This window comes from Saimiri boliviensis, chromosome 5 (assembly GCF_048565385.1).
Source record: "Saimiri boliviensis isolate mSaiBol1 chromosome 5, mSaiBol1.pri, whole genome shotgun sequence".
NCBI classification, from domain to species: Eukaryota; Metazoa; Chordata; class Mammalia; order Primates; family Cebidae; genus Saimiri; species Saimiri boliviensis.
The window spans coordinates 151,173,232-151,194,982 of NC_133453.1; the positions used below are offsets into that span (position 1 = coordinate 151,173,232).

Consider the following 21,751-nt stretch of genomic DNA (forward strand, 5'->3'; position numbering starts at 1 on the left):
GCGCGTGCCTGTAGTGCCAACTACTCGGGAGGCTGAGGCAGGAGAATTCCTTGAACCCAGGAGGCGGAGGGTGCAATGAGCCAAGATTGCCCCACTGCATTCCAGTCCGGTGACAGACCAAGACTCCGTCACAAAAAAAAAATAAAAATAAAAAAAGTAACAGTATTTTGTGGCTTGTAAACATTCTGTGAACCTCATCTTTTGGTGTCCATAAATACAGTACACAAAACGAACTTCCCCTGCTCAGTGACTCCCATCTGTGGCTACTTCGGCACTACCGCTGCAAGGTCCCATGACTACGACAGAGACCAGATGGTGCACTGACAGTTGAAAATACTTACTAGCTGGCCCTTTAGGCAAAGCATGCCACCCCTGCCCTACATCTGGCTATAAATTTTACAAATAAAAAGAACGCAAGGTTCTTAATTTTAAACTCAGTACACTGGAACACTGGTTATATCCCTTCTTCAAGATGAAAAGCTTCAAAGTCACCAGGAAGCAGACAAGAACCCTCACTAAGTACACTTCACGTGTTATTCTCAGGAGCATAAATTAGAACACTTTACAACAGCAAAAGCAGGATGAAGTCACTAGAGGCCATGACAACAACCAAGAATTAGCACCACCAGCTCAAAGACCACGCTACATTAGCTTCAGTATTTGTCTACTCTTCTTCTCACTACTGTAGGGTTCAAAGCATACAGAGAGAAAACAGGACACACACTCCCCAAACACACTACTTATAGTACGCTGGAGAGAAGGGGAAGACTGACCTCCCCCTGGCCAGGTGTGGTGGCTCCCACCTGTAATCCGAGGACTTTCAGAGGTCAATGCGGGAGGATCATGTGAACCCAGGAGTTCAAGACCAGCCTGGCCAACACAGCAAAACCCCGTCTTTACTATGAATATAAAATTAGGCCAGGCACAGCAGCTCACATCTGTAATCCTAGCACTTTGGGAGGCCAAGGTGGGAGGATCACTTAAGGTCAGGCATTCGAGACCACCCTGGCCAACATGGTGATACTCATCTCTACTAAAAATATAAAAATTAGCCGCAAGTGGTAGTGGGCACCTGTAATGCCAGCTTCTCGGGAGGCTGAGGCAGAGTGAGCCAAGATCACCCCACTGCACTCCAACCTGGGCAAAAGAGTGGGACCCCATCTCAAAAAATAAAAACATACACAGTGTTAAAACTGGAATCTGTGGCTGGGCACGGTGGCTCTCGTCTAAAATCCCAGCAGTTTCGGGGGCCAAGGCGGGCAGATCATGAGGTCAGGAGTTCAAGACCAGCCTGGCCAACGTAGTGAAACCCCATCTCTACTAAAAATACAAAAATTAGCCAGGCATGGTGGGAGGCACCAGTGGTCCCAGCTATTTGGGAAGGTGAGGCAGGAGAATTGCTTGAACCCAGGAGGTGGAGGTTGCAGTGAATCGAGATTCCCCCACTGCACTCCAGCCTGGTTGACACAAAAAAAATGGAATTTGGTATGTGTAAATCTATCCATATTTTCTAATAATAAAAAACACACATCATGTCACACTAAAAATAAAAACATTTACTAAATGCCAAAAAAAATCTCCCTAAAAACCCCAATCATTTGGGATCTACATAAAGAACAATTATGCTCTGCTTTTTAACCATGATTTTTAAAAGAACAAAGCACAAAAAATTTCATCAAATGCAATGAATAAAACATATACTTTGGATTTTTCCATGTACTTAGCTTTTCTTAGAGCATCTTTTAGAACAAAGGTTTCACAGAAAACATTTTAGGAAACATTTTAATTAATTAACAAATACTGGAGGGCCAGGAGGAAGAGGCTAAAACTTCTTAAAATATACAGAATGAGCCGGGCGCGGTGGCTCAAGCCTGTAATCCCAGCACTTTGGGAGGCTGAGGCGGGTGGATCACAAGGTCAAGAGATCGAGACCATCTTGGTCAACAAGGTGAAACCCCGTCTCTACTAAAAATACAAAAAATCAGCTGGGCATGGTGGCGCGTGCCTGTAATCCCAGCTACTTAGGAGGCTGAGGCAGGAGAATTGCCTGAACCCAGGAGGCGGAGGTTGCGGTGAGCCGAGATCGTGCCATTGCACTCCAGCCTGGGTAACAAGAGCGAAACTCCGTCTCAAAAAAAAAAAAAAAATATATATACAGAATGAATTACTGATACGTAGAAAGAAAAAAAAAAAAAGGATGCTGATTCCTGCCATGGAAGGCATTGTCATATGGACACTCTTAGCCTCAGCATCCAGAGGTCCAGAAAAGGAAAATTTCAAGTCAGATAGAATTCTATATATACCATTTCTTTGGAAACTTTAGCCCTCAAGACCCCAAAATCATAACCTCAGTTTCAGCACAGTTGTCCTTAATCACTGCTTCTGGTGCTGCCCGTTATCTAAACAGAAGTCTTGATGTAACTGCTCTCTCATGAGACAGTGTGGTTCTCAGTATCACAGCTAAATGCGTCTGCTTGAGGGTATATGCATCAAGGGGAAATGAACAGACGTGACTTTGAAGAGCCTAATGAATGAAACCTCACCCTGGAAACCTTTGTGCTATTGGAGCTAAACCTAAGCCTCAGTGTCTGAAAGTTTCCAAGAATCACTTAAGTAGAAGAGTTTTACATTCTTTGTTGTTTCCATGAAATGGGAACAAACTGATACATAAATGGGGAAAATATGTTGTGTTTGCTACAAATGATCACTGAAAAATGCGGTGTGTAATTTTTATTTGCTGGTTAGAAAGTTAAAGAAGATGACTGAAATTTACAGAATATTCCATAGTTTTAGAATTCTCAAAGCATGTAAAATAGGAAAAAGAAGCTTTGCCCAGCATCCTAGGATATCACCACGATTCAGTTGTAATCACTGCCTCCTGAACCACTAAGTCTGTTCTCTGTATTTTTATTAGACTTTTGTTTTGTTATCTCCCAAGTTAATATTGTATTTAGATATCAAGCAGCCAAAAAAGGAAACTTCTATCTCTGGGAAAAAAAAAAAAAAAATTCAGAAAAATGTATTCAGTGTATCTAATACTGAAATGGAGAAAAGACTTACTGTAAAAATAAATAAATAAAAAACCACTATAGACATTGACATGGAAAAGAGATTCAATGTTAAAAGAAACGTTGTATTAACTGAGTGATACCCTCTTGTTGAGAAGCCTACATTAAACATAAACCTATTATGTTGTTAAACAAACAAACAAAAAGGATGAAAATCAAAAACACTATGCAGAGTGAAAGATACACACAGGATTCCTGCCTACAGGATTCCATTTATGGAGTTTCTAAAACAGGCACAATTAGCCAATGCTGGAGAAAGACCAGGCCAAAAAGACTGCTGCCTCTGGAAGTTTCCAAGCAAGAGTCATGATAAAGATGTGGGTTACACAGGTTACATTTATCAAAACTAGTGAAATGGTAAACTCAAAAACAGATGCGTTTCATTATACATAAATTTTCCCTGAAGGTCAAAATATAAAGCTGAACTGGAATTAATGACATACTTGAGCGTCTAAGGAACTAGGTGAGACAGTGGATGGACAAGATGTGGAGCCAAATGCAGTGGCAGAACACGGGGGTGGGTCTGCAGCCACTCACTGCAAACGTCTTTCAGCTACTGTGTAAGTCTAATATTTTCAAATAAATATTTTTTAAAAAAAGGTAATTCTGCTTGACATTGAATCTGAAAAGGGAGACTAATACTTTTTCCCGTGGACTTTTGTTTGTTGTTTTTTTTTTTTTTTTTTTTTTTTTGAGACGGAGTTTCGCTCTTGTTACCCAGGCTAGAGTGCAATGGCGCGATCCCGGCTCACCGCAACCTCCACCTCCTGGGTTCAGGCAATTCTCCTGCCTCAGCCTCCTGAGTAGCTGGGATTACAGGCACACGCCACCATGCCCAGCTAGTTTTTTGTATTTTTAGTAGAGATGGGGTTTCACCATGTTGCCCAGGATGGTCTCGATCTCTTGACCTCATGATCCACCTGCCTCGGCCTCCCAAAGTGCTGGGATTACAGGCTTGAGCCACCGCACCCGGCCTTGTTTTTGTTTTTGAGATGGAGTCTCACTCTGTCGCCCAGGCTGGAGTGCAGTGGCACAATCTCAGCTCACTGCAACCTCCACCTCCTGGGTTCAAGCAACTCTCCCGTCTCAGCTTCCCAAGTACCTGGGATTACAGGCATCCACCACCATGCCTGGCTAATTTTTGTATTTTGTAGTAGAGATGGGGTTTGATCATATTGGCCAGGCTGGTTTCTAACTCCCAACCTCAAATGATCTGCCCGCCTCAGCCTCCCGCATTGCTGAGATTACAGGCATGATGCACTACAACCAGCCCCCAGGAATTTTCACGTGGACACTATCCCACTTCATTCCGCAGAAGAAGAAGAAATAGTGTCTTCAGTCTAACACTCTCCCAGCTGAGCTATTTCAGCTTAGAAGAAATACTTCCTAAGGTAGCAGCTTTATCCATGTTGATGACTCTCAAGTAGGCGGACAAACAAACTTCAACAATGGGTCTCAAGCAAGGCTTTTCAGATTCACCAAGTTTAGAGTATATACAAGCACCCATTTTTTTAAACAAACCTCAATAGTGATTCTGACACACAGCCACAGTTATGAACAACCTAACGATAGTCTTATTGATCTTTCAAAACTACAAGCCAGGCTGGGCACGGTGGCTCACGCCTGTAATCCCAGTACTCTCGGAGGTCAAGAGATTGAGACCATCCTGGCCAATGTGGTAAAACCCCATCTCTACTAAAATTAGCTGGGCGTGGTAGAATGCACCTGTAGTCCCAGTTACTTGGGAAGCTGAGGCAGGAGAATCGCTTGAACCCGGGAGGGAGAGGTTGCAGTGAGCCAAGATCACGCCTCTGCGCTCCAGCCTGGATGACAGAGCAAGACTCCACCTCAAGAGAAAAAAAAAAAAAAAAAACTACAAGCCTAAGTAAGATTGTTCACTGGCATTTCCTTGCAGGCCAAAGGATTCCAAAATGTATGAAATATACTCCCAAAGGAAAGGCATACAGGAAAAATGTCAGAAATAATTATTTTCATGGAATCTTATAATAATCAATATTTAGTTAGCGAAGACAAGATGTCTCAAAACTTAAATATTAACCAGTTTCTATAAGCTGCACGCTAGACACTAAAGAACACCACACATGCAGCAAGATGGTTTTGCAATAAAAATGCCTTCAATTCACATAAAACAATACAATCCAGGCAGCTTGTGTTAACGACCATTTTAGATAACAATCTCCAAAGTAAAAGGCAAAACTTGAAAGAGGTAAGCTCGAAGCTCTTGTTCCTATAGCACATTACAAAACTTCTATAAAATGCATTTTATAGTGGTCTTTACAAAATAAAAAACACTAGTTAAAGGCCCTTACCTTTTCTAGCAGGGAGCTCTCCGTTCTGGGATGATTCTGTTCCAGTGTATACAATTTCTCCATCTTTAACCATTTCATTCCACAAACCACAGAGTCCATCTCTCGTGAAAGCAAGCTGGCAATGACAAACAAGGTAAGTTTACAGAGTGCTCACACTCACACTGCAATTTTTCAAGAACGATGTTAAAAAAATCTCAATCCCCCTTATGTATTCAATCATTCATTAATAAAATCAATGATTTAGTAAATTAGTGACTTAACCATTTTACATTTAACGAAAATCATCCAGGAAAGGTCAATGAAAATAATAATGGTGTAACACTATGCTAGCTCTCATGTAACATACAAAAAAAAAAAAAAAAACGTGGCCGGGCACAGTGGCTCATGTCTGTAGTCCAAACAGTCTGGGAAGCCGAGGCAGGCGGATCACGAGGTCAGGAGATCAAGACCATCCTGGCCAACATGGTGAAACCCCGACTCTAATAAATAAATAAATAAACAAACAAAAATACAAAGAATTAGCCAGGTGTGGCGGCACATGCCTCTAATCCCAGTTACTCAGGAGGCTAAGGCAGGAGAATAGCTTGAACCCAGGAGGAGGAGGTTTCAGTGAGCTGAGATTGTGCCACTGCAGTCCAGCCTGGGCAACAGAGCGAGACTCCATCTCAAAAAAAATAATAAATGAGTAAGATTTTAAGTATAAAAGAGGTGGGGGAAATCAAAGCAATTTTGAAAAACTTGAACTGGAAATCTATGAACTTTACTTTTTTTTTTTAAACGGAGTCTTACCCTGTCACCATAAGTTCAATTACTTTCATTTGCTTAGCTCCTACAAATAAATGAGAACATCCAAAGTTTGTTTTTCTGGGCCTGGCTCATGACATTCCGTCCCTGACTTAACGCAATGAACCTCCAGTTCTATCCCTGTTGTTGCAAACGACAGTATTCCACTCTTTTTTATGGCTGAATAGTACTCCACCGCGTATATATACCACTTTTCTTTATCCACTCATCCGCTGGGGGACACTGAGGCTGCTTTCAAATCCTGGTTATTGTGATTACTGCTGCAATAAACACGGGAGTATAGATGTTTCTTCAACACTGATATTCTTTCCTCTGGGTATACACCTCCCAATGGGATTGCTGGATCATGTAACAGTCCTGTTTTTAGTTTCTGGAGGAACCTCCAAACTGTTCTCCCTCTGACTGTGCTAATTTGTACTCTCACCAACAATGTACAAAGGTTCCCTTTTCCCCACATGATGGCCAGCATTTGTTCTTGTCTTCTGGATAAAGGGAGAGATCTCATCGCCATTGTGATTTGCCTGTCTCTGATGATCAATCATGTGGAACACCTGTTCATATTGCCTGTTTGCCACTTATCTTTTAAGAAATATCTATTCAAATCTTTCATCAATTTTTATTGGATTATTAGATTTTTTCCTATAGAGTTGCTTGAGCTGCTTATATGAATCCCTTGACAGATGGGTAGCTTGCAAATACTTCCTCCCTCTCTGTGGGTTGTCTCTTCATTTTGTTGGTTCTGTTCTTTGCTGTGCAGAAGCCTTTTAACTTGAAGTGAACCCATTTCTCCATCTTAGCTTTTGTTGCCTGTGTGTATGAGGTATTACTCAAGAAAACATTACACAGTGCAATGTCCTGGAGAGTTTCCTCAGTGTTTCTTTTTTAGCACTTTCATAGTCTGAAGTCCTAGGTTGAAGTTTTTAATCCATTTTGATGTGATTTGTGTATATGGTGAGAGACAGGGGTCTAGTTTCATTTTTCTGCATATGGATATCCCATTTTCCCAGCACCATTTATCAGTGAGACTAACCTTTCCCTAATGTATGCTCTGGGCACCTCTGTCAAAAATAAGTTCACTGTAGATGTATGAATCTATTTCTGGCTTCTCTAGTCTGTTCTATTGGTCCATGTGTCCGCTTTTATACCAGCGCCATGCTATTTTGGTTATGATACCTTTGTAGTAAGATCTGCACTTGATCTAAGCCAAAAGAGACCAGGAAGAGATTGTAGTATAATTTTAAGTCAAGTAATGCAATTTCTCCAGTTTTGTTTTTAGCTCAGGATTGCTTTGGCTATTATATCTCTTTTGTGACTCCATATAAAATTCAGGATTTTTTTTTCTACTTCTGTGAAGAATGGCATTGGTATTTTCATAGGGATTACATCGATTCTGTAGATTGCTTTGGGTAGCACAGACATTTTAACAATATTAATTCTTCCCATCCATGGAGTATTTTTTCCATTTTTTTGCGTGTCTTCAATTTTCCGTACCAACATTTCACAGTTCTTATAGTAGAGATCTTCCACTACTTACGTTTATTCCTATTTTGCTTTTACTTTAATTGTAGCTGTTATAAATGGGATTTTTAAATTTTTCATATTGCTCACTGTTGATGTACATAAATGCTACTGATTTGGCTGGGTGCGGTGGTTGACGCCTATAATCCCAGCACTTTGGGAGGCCAAGGCAGGCAGATCATCTGAGGTCAGGAGTTCAAGACTAGTCTGGCCAATCTGGTGAAACCTCCTCTCGACTAAAAAATACAAAAATTAGCCGGGCGTGGTGGCAGACGCATATAATCCCAGCTACTCAAGCAGCTGAGGCAGAAGGATCAGAAGGATCACTTGAACCTGGGAGGCAGAGGTTACAGTGAGCCCACATCGAGCCCCTGCACTCCAGCCTGCGGGACAGAGCGAGACTCCGTCTCAAACTACTGATATTCTTATGTTAATTTAGTATCCTACAATTTTACTGAAATTATCAGTTCTAATGATTTCTTTGTGGAGTTTTTAGGTTGTTCCAAATAATCATCTGCAAACAAGGATAATTTGGCTTCTTCATTTCCAATTTGGGTGCCTTTATTTATTTTTTTTTCTGAGACAGAGTCTTGCTCTGTAGCCCAGGCTGGAATACAGTGGCTCACTGCAACCTCCACCTCCAGGCTTTAAGCAATTCCCGTGCCTCAGCCTTCCACGTAGGTGAGACAACAGGCAACCGTCATCATGCGCACCTAATTTTGTATTTTTCATAGAGATAGGGTATCACCATGTTGGCCAGGTTGGTCTCAAACTCCTGAACTCCAGTGATCCATCTACCTCAGTCTCCCAAAGTGCTGGGATTACAGATGTGAGCCACTGCACCTGGCCTTTAGCTCTCTCTCTTAAGTAGCTACTCTAGCTAGGACTTACAGTATTACACTGAAAAACAGTGGTGACAGTGGGCATCTTTGTCTGTTTCAGATCTCAGAGGAAAGGCTTTCAGTTTTTCATCTTTCAGTATGATGCTAGCTGTGTGTCTGTCATATACGGCTTTTATTATGTTAAGCTATGTTCCTTCTACAACCAGTTTTTTTAGGGTTTTTATCATAAAAGGATGTTGAATTTTATCAAACACCTTTTCAGCATGAATTTAAATGATCATATGGTTTTTAACCTTCATTCTACTGACATGATGTATCTAACTGGTTCATTTGGATGTGGTGAACCATCCTTGCATCCCTGGAATAAACCCCACTTTGGTCATGATAAATGATCTTTTTAATGTGTTGTTCAATTTGGTTTGCTAGTATTTTGTTGCATATTTTTGCATCAATATTCATCAGGGATACTGGTCTGTTTTCTTTTTTTTTTTTTGATGTCTTCATCTGGCTTTGGTATCAGGGTAATACTGGCCTCGTAGACTATGTCTGGAAGTATTCCCTCTTCCTGTATTTTTCAGAATAGTTTCAGTAGGATCGGTAACAGTTGTTCTTTAAATGTCTGGTAAAATTCAGCAGTGAAGTCATTGGGTCCTGAGCTTTTCTTGGCTGGAAGATGTTTTATTATTATAGTTTCAGCCTCATTACCTGTTATTCATACGTTCAAGTCCTGGATTTCTTCACAGTTCAGTCTTGGAAGGCTGTATGTGCTCTTGGAAGGCAAAATTATACTGTTTTTTTTTTTTTTTTTTTTTTTGATTCAGAGTTTCACTCTGTCATCCAGGCTGCAGCGCAGTAACACAATCTCAGCTCACCGCAACCTCCGCCTCCCAGGCTCAAGTGATTCTTGTGCCTCAGCCTCCCAAACAGCTGGAATTGCAGGCACACAACAACACGCCTGGCTAATTTTTGTATTTTTAGTAGAGACGAAGTTTCAGCATGTTGGCCAGACTGGTCTCGAACTTCTGACATAAAATTTATAATGTCTAGCATTCAATCAAAAATTAGCAGGCATGCAAGCATGCCCCCATAAGCAGGGCAATCAATCAACAGAAATGACAGAATCAATCAACGGAGATGAATCTAAAAGTGATAAGAGATTACAGTATTCACAGACAAGGACATTAAAAGCTCTCTTGCCAGGCGCTGTGGCTCACACCTGTAATCCCAGTTCTTAGGGAGGCAGAGGTGGGAGGACAGCTTTAGCCCAGGAGTTCAAGACCTGCCTGGGCAATATAATGAGATCCCGTTCTCCACAAAAAGGAAAAAAAACAGAAAGACCCCAAAAAAATAAAAAAAATAAAAAAAAGTAAGCGTAAAAGCTCCCTTACAGAAATGCTCCCTATGCTGGCCGGGAGCGGTAACTCACGCCTATAATCCCAGCACTTTGGGAGGCCGAGGCGGGTGGATCACGAGGTCAAGAGATCGAGACCATCCTGGTCAATATCGTGAAACCCCGTCTCTACTAAAAATACAAAAAATTAGCTGGGCATGGTGGTGTGTGCCTGTAATCTCAGCTACTCAGGAGGCTGAGGCAGGAGAATTGCCTGAACCCAGGAGGCGGAGGTTGCAGTGAACGGAGATCGTGCCATTGCACTCCAGCCTGGGTAACAAGAGCGAAATTCCATCTCAAAAAAAAAAAAAGTTAGCCAGGCATGGTGGCATGTGCCTGTAACCTCACCTACTCACGAGGCTGAGGCAGGGAATTGCTTAACCCAGGAGGCAGAGGTTGCAGTAAGCTAAGATCATGCCACTGCACTCCAGCCTGGGCAACAGTTTAAGACTACTCTATCTCAAAAAAAAAAAAAAAAAGTCATCAAAGTCCTATGGTAAACCCTTTTCCTTTTTTTCAGTAACCAGCCTTTTCCAAGAACCAAAGTTAAAAGTTAATTCCTTAAGACACCAGGCAAGGCGCAGTGGCTCACACAGCACTTTGGGAGGCCAAGGCAGGAAGATCACTTGAATGCAGTTCTAGACTAGCCTGGGTAACAAAGACAGGCCGTGTCTCTAGAAAAAAACTTTAAAAATAGGCTGGGCACGGTGGCTCACACCTATAATCCCAGCACTTTGGGAGGCTGAGGCAGACAGATCATGAGGTCAGGAGATTGAGATCATCCTGGTCAACCTGGTGAAATCCCGTCTCTACTAAAAATACAAAAATTAAGGCCGGGCGCGGTGGCTCAAGCCTGTAATCCCAGCACTTTGGGAGGCCGAGGCGGGTGGATCACGAGGTCGAGAGATCGAGACCATCCTGGTCAACATAGTGAAACCCCGTCTCTACTAAAAATACAAAAACTAGCTGGGCGTGGTGGCGCGTGCCTGTAATCCCAGCTACTTAGGAGGTTGAGGCAGGAGAATTGCCTGAGCCCAGGAGGCAGAGGTTGCAGTGAGCCGAGATCGCACCATTACACTCCAGCCTGGGTAACAAGAGCGAAACTCCGTCTCAAAAAAAAAAAAAAAAAAAAAAAACAAAAACAAAAATTAGCCAGGGGTGGTGGTGGGCACCTGTAGTCCCAGCTACTCGGGAGGCTGAGGCAGGAGAATCACTTGAACCTGGGAAGCAGAGGTTACAGTGAGCCATAATCACACCACTGCACTCCAGCTTGGGAACAGAATGAGACTATGCCTAAAAAAAAAAAAAAAAAAAAAATAGTTGGGCACAGTGGCATGCAGCTACAGTCCCAGCTATTTAGGAGGCTGAGGCAGGAGAATTACTTGTGCCCAGGAGTTTGAGGCTGCAGTGAGCTATGATTGCACCTCTGCCCTCCAGACTGGGTGACAGAACAAGACCCTGTATAAAAATAAATTAATCAGCCGAACATGGTGGCTCACACCTGTAATCCCAGCACTTTGGGAGGCCGAGGTAGGCGATCACCTGAGGTCAAGAGTTCAAGACCAGCCCTGCCAACATGGTAAAACCCTGTCTCAATAAAAAAAAAATTAAACAAACAAAAAAAATTAATCAAATAACAAAGACTAATAAAATGTATAAAACCCTGACAAGATTGATCCAAAACATAGAGAAGATGCAAATAACCAAAATCATGAATTCAAAAGGGAGCACTGCCACCTAGTCTACAGACGTGCAAGTCATCACAAGCAACCACTACAATTTTACCCTAATTTGAAAACGTGGAGATGTCTGCTCAGAGGTTTTGAACCAAGTCTTGAAAAGTTTCTGAAAAGACTATGGCAGAGGAGAGAAATAGGGACTCTAAATACTGGGGGTGGAGAGTGCAAAGGACACAGCACAGAAGGAACTAAATGCTAGGAGGGAACAGGTGACGCCCTGCGCTGGAGGCCCAGTGTCTCTACGCGCCTTCACAGTGCACTTACCCTAAGCTGTCTTATTTACGGAGCATCTGTCTTTGTCCTTTTCTCTTTTTTCCCTGAGGCAGAGTCTCCCTCTGTCGCCCAGGCTGCAGCGCAATGGTGTGATCTGGGTTCACCGCAACCTCCACCTCCCGGGTTCAGACCATGCTCTGGCCTCAGCCTCCCGAGTAGCTGGGATTACAGGAGCACACCACGGCACTTGGATAATTTTTTTCTATTTTTAGTAGAGACAGGGTTTCACCATGTTGGCCAGGCTAGTCTGGAACTCCTAACTTAGTTGATCCACCCACCCTGGCCTCCCAAAGTACTGAGATTATAGGCATGAGCCACAGCGCCAGCCTATGCAGTATCACTCTATTCCTTAACCTATGGACTAGCACCACTCAAGAGCAAAAGCTGCCGCCTGTTCATCTCTGCAGTTCAGCAACACTTGTTTTGTTTTGTTTGAAATGGAGTCTCGCTGTTGCCCAGGCTGAAGTACAGTGGCTCAATCTTGGCTCACTGCAACCTCAGCCTCCCAGGTTCAAGCGGTTCTCCTGCCTCACCCTCCCAAGTAGCTGGGAATACAGGCGCATGCTACTATGCCCGGCTAATTTTTGCATTTTTAGTAGAGATGGAGTTTCACCATGTTGGCCAGGCTGGTCTCAAACTCCTGATCTCAGGTGATTCACCCTCCTTGGCCTCCCAAAGTGCTGGGATTATAGGAGTGAGCCACTGGGCCCAGCCCATCTCCTGATATTTCTAAACATGAAGTGACAATATTTACATTCAGTAAGTTTAACTCTACAAGCTTACGTTTATGCTTACTCATTTTTAATTGATTAGATGAAGAGACAAACAGTCCCAGTGTAGCGACTGATATACTCAACGAACAACGTTGACGGACCTGAAGGCATCATGCTGAGTAAACAAACTCATCTCCAAAGCTCACATATCACATGGTAATTTCACGATAACAAAATCATAGAGATGGGAACAGATTCGTAGCTGTCAGGAGTTAGAGATGGTGGCAGAAGAGAAAAAGCAGGAGAAAGATCTTCGTAGTGATGAAACAGTTCTTCATAGTAATTGTGGTAGTGGTTTTATTTATAGACACACAAGAGAATGGCACAGCACTATGCACACACATTGTACCTGCGTTTTTATACTGTTTTACAGTTACATGTGTAAGTTACATACATCCCGAAGATGTAACCACTGGGGTAGTATGGGTAAATATACAACGACCTCTCTACTTTCTTTACAACTTCCTGAGAGTCTATTATTATTGCAAAATAAAATGTTTAAAAACAAAACTGCTTCATGCATATCTAATCTCAGGTACCACGTTAAGATATCTCCACTCTGGACCCACGCTCAAAGACATGCCCTTTACCTTACAACGAGACTGGCAAACAAACGTGTGTTTTTTTTTTTTTGAGACGGAGTTTCGCTCTTGTTAGAGTGCTGGAGTGCAATGGCGCGATCTCGGCTCACCACAACCTCCACCTCCTGGGTTCAGGCAGTGCTCTGCCGCAGCCTCCTGAGTAGCTGGGATTACAGGCACATGCCACCATGTCCAGCTAATTTTTTGTATTTTTAGTAGAGACAGGGTTTCACCATGTTGACCAGGATGGTCTCGATCTCCTGACTTCGTGATCCACCCACCTCGGCCTCCCAAAGTGTTGAGATTACAGGCGTGAGCCACCGCGCCCAGCCACAAGCACATGTTTTAAAAATAAAAAGCCTTTAAGGTATAAATACTGTTTTTTATAGTTCCTTTGCTTAACTGACTTTTTGGCTTGCTAAAAAACTACCAAACACGTCGGATTAGAAGTACTTTTACTGTAAAAATAAAAAGTGATGTGGCTAACACCTCTTAGCACTATAATTGATTGCTCTTCACAAGGGTCATGCAGGAAAACATGGTGATTCAATCACTCCACACACCAAGCAGAAAAGAGTGTTGAACAATTAAACTGTTTATACGTAAAAACCAGATACATATGCCTGGCATAAAATGAACCCTTCATTAGAGGTTGCTGAAAGTAGGTTCCTAGGCCTGATGCATCCAAATAATGTCGATAATCAAGAAGCTGATTATCAGTGCTCTCTATAATACAAAAGCAATGAAAGTTTTCACACTCCAAAACTCTTCCTTTCTAAAGTTATTAAAACTTTCAAGGGCATTTCAAAAAAAAAAGCTGTAGAAAACAGATCTGATCAATCCTATGGCTAAGAAACTTCTTTCTACTCCATGTATTATTCATTAACCAGGTGTCGACTCTGTTTCCAATACAAAAGTCTGAAGTAGTGGAGTGCTTCCCACTCCAGGTGGAAGAGTCATCCTCAACATGATAAGGGTAAAACCTGTGAGCACAAGGTTTCCATCTGCAATTCCTGTCTGAAAGGAAGCTCTCCAAAGGGGGAAACCATGTCTCATTCCTTAGGGTAAAACAACAACATTCATTCCTTGCATTAAACAAGCAATGCTGGAGACATATAAAACAAAGGTTGGCAATCACTTTTTCATCCTCCTTATACCTGTAACACATTTTTCCTCTGGAGCACACTATCCAAACCCTAGTCATTTCCCTTACCCCTAGAAAGAGTTTAGAAAACTTTCTAGCCATTTGCAGTGGCTAACGCAGGTAATCCCAGCAATCTGGGAGGCCAATGCGGGCAGATCACTTTGAGGTCAGAAGACCAGCCTGGCCAACATGGTGAAACCGCATCTCTATTAAAAATATAAAAATTAGGGGCCGGGCGTGGTGGCTCAAGCCTGTAATCCCAGCACTTTGGGAGGCCGAGGTGGGTGGATCACGAGGTCAAGAGATCGAGACCATCCTGGTCAACATGGTGAAACCTCGTCTCTACTAAAAATACAAAAAATTAGCTGGGCATGGTGGCACGTGCCTGTAATCCCAGCTACTCAGGAGGCTGAGGCAGGAGAATTGCTTGAACCCAGGAGGCGGAGGTTGCGGTGAGCCGAGATCGCGCCACTGCACTCCAGCCCGAGTAACAAGAGCGAAACTCCGTCTCAAAAAAAATGCTGCTTCACTGTGTGTTTATCTGCCTAACTAATCATAGGAACTCAACTCAGCATTAAACTGCTTTTAGATCAAGACACTAAAACTCACGTTTAGCAATTAAACTAAGAAAAAAAATTCATTAGGTAAAGTCCTCTACTCCAATAAGTTTCTCAAAATACATAAACACTAATATAAAAACAATTAAAAGAGGCCGAGCACAGTGGCTCACGCCTGTAATTCCAGCATTTCGGGAGACCAAGGCAGGAGGATCACAAGGTCAAGACATTGAGACCATCCTAGCCAACATGGTGAAACGCCCTCTCTACTAAAAACACAAAAATTAACTAGGCGTGGTGGCACGCGCCAGTAATCGCAGCTCCTCCGGAGGCTGAGGCAGGAGAATTGCTTGAACCTGAGGGGCAGAGGTTGCAGCCAGCCAAGATCGACCCACTGCACTCCAATCTGGCGGCAGAACAAGACTCCATCTCAAAAAAAAAAAAATTTTTTTTTAAACAAGTTTGCCTGAATCTCAAGATTTCAGAAATATAAAATTACTCATCTCTCACCTCTCCCACCCACTTAACATGACAAAGAAAAAAACCGTCATTATAGCTAAATAAAAGGAAATGTTTAAAGAGAAACAAACACAGAGTTACTACAACAATTCTTGACCCAATTCTCTGTGCTCTGTCTTACATAATATCAGCCCCTGCATAACAATCCCATCATCCACAACAGACTTCTTTTTCCTTTTCTTTGAAACAAAGTTTTGCTCTCATTGCCCAGGCCGGAGTGCAACAGCGTGATCTCAGCTCACTGCAACCTCTGCCTCCTAGGTTCCAGTGATTCTCCTGCCTCAGCCTCCTGAGTAGCTGGGATTATAGGTATTCACCACCACGCCTGGCTAATTTTGTATTTTTAGTAGAGATGGGGTTTCACCATGTTGGTAAGGCTGATCTCCAATTCCTGACCTCAGGTGATCCACCCGCCTTGGCCTCCCAATGTACAGGGATTACAGGCAAGAGCCATGGTGCCTAGCCCCACATCGTAGTTCTAAACACCGGGCTCTAATATCTAACAACACTCAACACCTATTTAAAAAGAAAAAAAGAAGGCCAGGCACAGTGGCTCACACCTGTAATCCCAGCACTTTTGGAGGCCAAGGCGGGCAGATCACGACATCAAGAGATCAAGACCATCCTGGCCAACACAGTGAAACGCCATCTCTACTAAAAATACAAAAATATTAGCCGTGGTGGCGCACACCTGTAGTTCCAGCTACTTGGGAGGCCGAGGCAGGAGAACTGCTTGAACCCAGGAGGCAGAGGTTGCAGTGAGCCGACATGGCACCATTGCACTGCAGCCAGGCGACACAGCGAGCCTCCGTCTCAAAAAAAGAGAAAAAAACAAACAAAAAAAACACAAAATAAACGGTGAAGGGGCAATAACACTTCAGTGTAAGCATCTATGATCAACTACTGCTTATAGCCTACCTAATTTTTGATGAACAGTCAAGTACTATGTAAGATTGTGTTATATATAATAGGCAGATTACTTGAGAAATACCTAAAATGGTTAACCTCAGGGAGGAGGAAAATACACACACAGAAAATACTTCAGGCCGGGCGCGGTGGCTCAAGCCTGTAATCCCAGCACTTTGGGAGGCCGAGGTGGGTGGATCACAAGGTCGAGAGATCGAGACCATCCTGGTCAACATGGTGAAACCCCGTCTCTACTAAAAATACAAAAAATTAGCTGGGCATGGTGGTGCGTGCCTGTAATCCCAGCTACTCAGGAGGCTGAGGCAGGAGAATTGCCTGAACCCAGGAGGCGGAGGTTGCGGTGAGCCGAGATGGCGCCATTGCACTCCAGCCTGGGTAACAAGAGCGAAACTCCGTCTCAAAAAAAAAAAAAAAAAAGAAAATACTTCAAACACCTCTTTTTGCACGTGATAAGGAGTTGCAAAAGTAGCTTTTCCAAGCCATTTCCAAATAAAAGTAGTTTAGAGGTAAAGAATTGTCTAATGAAATATTACTGTTACTATTTATTTGATAATGTCCTGACGAGCTTGCAATTATCTACCAATACTGTTTCCTCATGTTCTTGACGTGAAAATCCAAGCGCTCCTTTTAAAAAGGAGTTACGAATACAAAACAAACAGCCCAACTGAACTAACTGTTGTCCCTCCAGAAACACAAACGCCAAGACCTGATAAAATTAGTGAGTTTCTATAGGCCATAATTACTGCAACTTACTTCTGCAACGTTCCCCTCCACAGTTAACTAAACGGCTCAACAGCTATCAGAAACAGTCACCGTGATACGGTTAGGGGTGTGGCAGATTTCTTAACCAGTTATAATAAATAGGGGGAAAAAATGCCTAACTATTAATAGATCTCAAGTTTTGTGCACTTGCAAGGAACTAATTAAAACGCAGCCAAGCACAATCTACAAACACAGCTATAAAGACTGTTACATTTTAAGTTACAGGGAATAAACCTGCTCCTCTATGTAGCAAGATACAACTGACTGCCCTTTACATACCCTAAAAGAAGGACTTAAAATTTTTTAAAAAGCCTTAAACCAGAAATTTATATATGGAAGCAGAAACAGACCCAAAAAAAGACATGTCAAACCCCACCTGTATATCTGTTTTCAACCATTTGGAGTCAAGGCGAGCCTGGGCAGCCAAACAGAAAGACTCAGAAGACATCTTTTCTCCAGCTTCCTCCCAGTTCTCAGCCCTGCAGGTAAACATAAATGTTGAAGACCTAACGCTTTCGCTTATTTTACAAAGACACTCCCGAAAAGTTTAATGCGGGGGGGGGGAAAAAAAAAAAAAAAAAAGACCAGAAAAGTGAAGCGCTGGGGGAGGGGAGTAAGGGGAGAGAGGGCCCGAGGGAGGGAGGGCGGAGGCGAAGCCTCCTCCGAGGCCGCAGGGCGCACCCGCCTGCGGGACCTTGAGAACGGACGGGCACCGGAGGCCGCAGCACAATGTCACCCCCGCCCTCACGTCCAAAAGGGACACGACAGGAAGCCCCTCGTCGTCACGACGAATGACAGCCGCACGCACCCGCGCTTCGCCCCGCAGCAGGGCGGCCGAGAGCCAGGAGCGACTCCGAAGGATCGCCGCGGAAACCCCGCGGCCGCCACCACCGAGAGCCGCGCCGCGGGCGACCCGCGCAGGCCCCGGGGCCGCCGCCGCGCCCACCCCCGCCCCTCCGGCTCGGCCGCCCGCCCGCCCCGCCCCCGCCGCCGGCCGATCCGCCGCCCCCGACCAGGACCTGACGCGCAGGGCCCGGGCGCCTCGCCCCGCCGGCTTGCGGACACTGCCTCCCGGCCGCCGCTGGCTCGGCCGGCGCCCGCGATCCCGGCGCCGCTAGCGGCCAGAGGGGCGGGCCGAGGCGGGACTGCCGCCCCCCGCGCACGGCCAATCGCAGCGAGGCTGCTCCGCGGGCGCAGCCAATGGAGAAGAGGAGCCCTTCGCCGCTGCTCCCCATCCCCGCTTCCGGCAGTCCCGCTCATCTTCCTACTTGGAACTCTCGGGCTGCGGCCAAGGCCAACCGCGGGAGCCGGGAGGCGGGATTTCCGCCGCACGCACCACGCACGCACGCACGCACGCACGGACGCACGCACGCGCTGCCCCGAGAACCTCTCCTGGAGGGAGAGCTTTCGTAACGCGGCGGGTGGTCGCGCTCACGCTGACGTGGGGGTCAAGTGGCGAGACCGGCTCCCCTGGGGATGAGGACGCATCTTTGTGCGGTCGGCGGCGGCCTGAAGAGCTTCCTCGTGTCTGTTCAGCCGAATGCAGCGGAAGCCTTGGGCCGATACCGTGGAGCTGCTGTGGAAGGACTATGCCGGCATCAAAGTAGGAAACAGAGAAGGCCGGGCGCGTGGCTCACGCCGGTAATCCCAACGCCTTGGGAGGCCGAGGCAAGTGGGTCATTTGAGGTCAGGAGTTCAAGACCAGCCTGGCCAACATGGTCAGACCCCGTCTCTACTAACAATACAAAAATTAGCCGGCTGTAGTAGTGGGTGTCTCTAATTCCGGCGACGCGGGAGGCCGAGGCAGGAGAATCGCTTGAACCCAGCAGGTGGAGACTGCAGTGAGCCGAGATTGCACACTGCACGCCAGCCTGGGTGACAGGCTGCACCACTGCAGCCTCGACTTCCCGGGTTCAGGTGGTTCTCCCACCTTAGCCTTCCCAGTAGCTGGGACTGCAGGCACATGTCAGCATGCCTGGCTAATTTTTGTATTTTTTGTAGAGACGAGAGTTTTGCCGTGTTGCCCAGGTTGCTCTTGAACTCCTGGACTCAAAAAAAGGCTGAGTTTCACTCTTGTCACCCAGGCTGGAGTGCAACGGTGCAATCCCCTCGGACTGCAACCTCTGCCTCCAGCACTTTGGGAGGCCGAGGCGGGTGGATCACGAGGTCAAGAGAGCGAGACCATCCTGGTCAACATGGTGAAACCCCGTCTCTACTAAAAATACAAAAAAAAAAAAAAAAAAAAAAAAAATTAGCTGGGCATGGGGGCGCGTGCCTGTAATCCCAGCTACTCAGGAGGCTGAGGCAGGAAAATTGCCTGAACCCAGGAGGCGGAGGTTGCGGTGAACCGAGATCGCGCCATTGCACTCCGGCCTGGGTAACAAGAGTGAAACTCCGTCTCAAAAAAAAAAAAAAAAAAAAAAAAAGGCAGACTGACTGAAAGAATTAAAAAAGAAAACATGATCCATGATCCACCAGTGAGCTATGTACAAGAGAAACATTTTAAATAAGAAGAAGCAAAACAGATTGAAAGTAAAAGGATCGGCCGGGCGCGGTGGCTCAAGCCTGTAATCGCAGCACTTTGGGAGGCCAACGCGGGTGGATCACGAGGTCAAGAGATCAAGACCATCCTGGTCAACAAGGTGAAACCCGGTCTCTACTAAAAATACAAAAAGTTAGCTGGACATAGTGCTGCGTGCCTGTAATCCCAGCTACTCAGGAGGCTGAGACAGAATTACCTGAACCCAGGAGGTGGAAGTTGTGGTGAGCCAAGATCGCGCCATTGCACTCCAGGCTGGGTAACAAGAGCGAAACTCCATCTCAAAAAAAAAAAAAAAAAAGGCCGGGCGCAGTGGCTCGAGCCTGTAATCCCAGCACTTTGGGAGGCCGAGGCGGGTGGATCACGAGGTCGAGAGATCGAGACCATCCTGGTCAACATGGTGAAACCCCGTCTCTACTTAAAAAACACAAAAAAGTAGCTGGGCATGGTGGCGCTTGCCTGTAATCCCAACTAGTCAGGAGGCTGAGGCAGGAGAATTGCTTGAACCCAGGAGGCGGAGGTTGCGGTGAGCCGAGATGGCGCCATTGCACTCCAGCCTGGATAACAAGAGCGAAACTCCGTCTCCAAAAAAAAAAAAAAAAAAAAAAAAAAAAAAAAATTCAAAGTAAAAGGATACAAAAAGATACAACGTTCAAACAGTAACCAAAAAAGCTGAAGTGGCTGTGCTAATATCAAATGAGATACACTTTAAATTAAAACAGGGCTGGGACCGGGTGCGGTTGCTCAAGCCTGTAATCCCAGCACTTTGGGAGGCCGAGGCGGGTGGATCACGAGGTCGAGAGATCGAGACCAACCTGGTCAACATGGGGAAACCCCGTCTCTACTAAAAATACATAAAATTAGCTGGGCATGGTGGCGCGTGCCTATAATCCCAGCTACTCAGGAGGCTGAGGCAGGAGAATTGCCTGAACCCAGGAGGCCGAGGTTGTGGTGAGCCGAGATCGCCCCATTGCTCTCCAGCCTGGGTAACAAGAGCGAAACTCTCAAAAAAAAACAAAAAACAAAAAACGGGGCTGGGCTCTGTGGTTCGCCCCTGTCATTCCCAGCACCAGCATTTTGGGAGGCCAAGGCTGGTGGATCACCTGAGGTCAGGAGTTAGAGACCAGCCTGGCCAACATGGCGAAACCCCATCTCTACTAAAAATACAAAAATTAGCCAGCCATGGTGGTACACGCCTGTAGTCCCAGCTACTTGGGAGACTGCGGCAGGAGAATTGCTTGATCCCAGGATGCGGAGGTGCACTGAGCAAGATGGCACCACTGCACTCCAGCCTGGGTGACACAGTGAGACTCTATATCAAAAAAGAAAAAAAAGAATTAGGACTTTTCTGTCAGATGCTGTTCAGAAGAAGTAGAATAGCAGGTCTGAGACTACTGCCCTTAGAAAGGGCTGCTTGCAAAGCTGGCATCTGGGCACTTGGATTCAGAGAGGCCTCTCACCATGCCCTGACTGATAAGGGTGGCTCCCTGCCTGAACTGTTTGTACAAACAACACAGTTTATGCTGTTTTCCTTTATTTGTTTACTTATTTTTGAGAAAGAGTCTTGTTCTGTCGCCTAAACTGGAGTGCAGTGGCATGAGCTCTGTTTACCACAACCTCCGCCTTCCAGGTTCAAGCAGTTCTGCTTCAGTTTCAAGTAGCTGGGATTACAGGCATGCACCACCACACCCAGCTGATGTGTGTACTTTGAGTAGAGATGGGGTTTCACCTTGTTGGCTAAGCTGGTCTCAAACTCCTGACCTCAAATGATCCACCCAACTTGGCCTCCCAAAGTGCTGGGATTAGAGGCGTGAACCAGTGCACCTGAATTCTGCTTTTCTTTTTTTTTTTTTTTTTTGAGACGGAGTTTCGCCCTTGTTACCCATGCTGGAGTGCAATGGCGCGATCTCGGCTCACCGCAACCTCCGCCTCCTGGGCTCAGGCAATTCTCCTGCCTCAGCCTCTTGAGTAGCTGGGATTACAGG

At 45.2% G+C, this 21,751-nt stretch overlaps 2 protein-coding genes across 2 annotated transcripts in view; one reads left to right on the forward strand and one right to left on the reverse strand.

Moving 5' to 3' along the window:
• Nucleotides 1-18,351, reverse strand: part of HERC2 (HECT and RLD domain containing E3 ubiquitin protein ligase 2) — a 197,736-nt gene extending 179,385 nt beyond the window's left edge. Inside the window, exons 1-3 of the mRNA XM_039479850.2 lie at nucleotides 18,247-18,351; nucleotides 17,604-17,706; nucleotides 5,399-5,513 (exon numbers count right to left, since the gene is read on the reverse strand). Coding sequence (XP_039335784.2) covers nucleotides 5,399-5,513; nucleotides 17,604-17,675 — 187 coding nt within the window. The 5' untranslated portion in view covers nucleotides 17,676-17,706; nucleotides 18,247-18,351. The remainder of the gene's footprint in view (nucleotides 1-5,398; nucleotides 5,514-17,603; nucleotides 17,707-18,246) is intronic.
• Nucleotides 18,352-18,589: 238 nt separating this feature from the next.
• The window catches only part of NIPA1 (NIPA magnesium transporter 1), a 50,360-nt gene continuing 47,198 nt past the window's right edge, over nucleotides 18,590-21,751 (forward strand). The window contains exon 1 of the mRNA XM_074400145.1: nucleotides 18,590-18,830. Coding sequence (XP_074256246.1) covers nucleotides 18,704-18,830 — 127 coding nt within the window. The 5' untranslated portion in view covers nucleotides 18,590-18,703. The remainder of the gene's footprint in view (nucleotides 18,831-21,751) is intronic.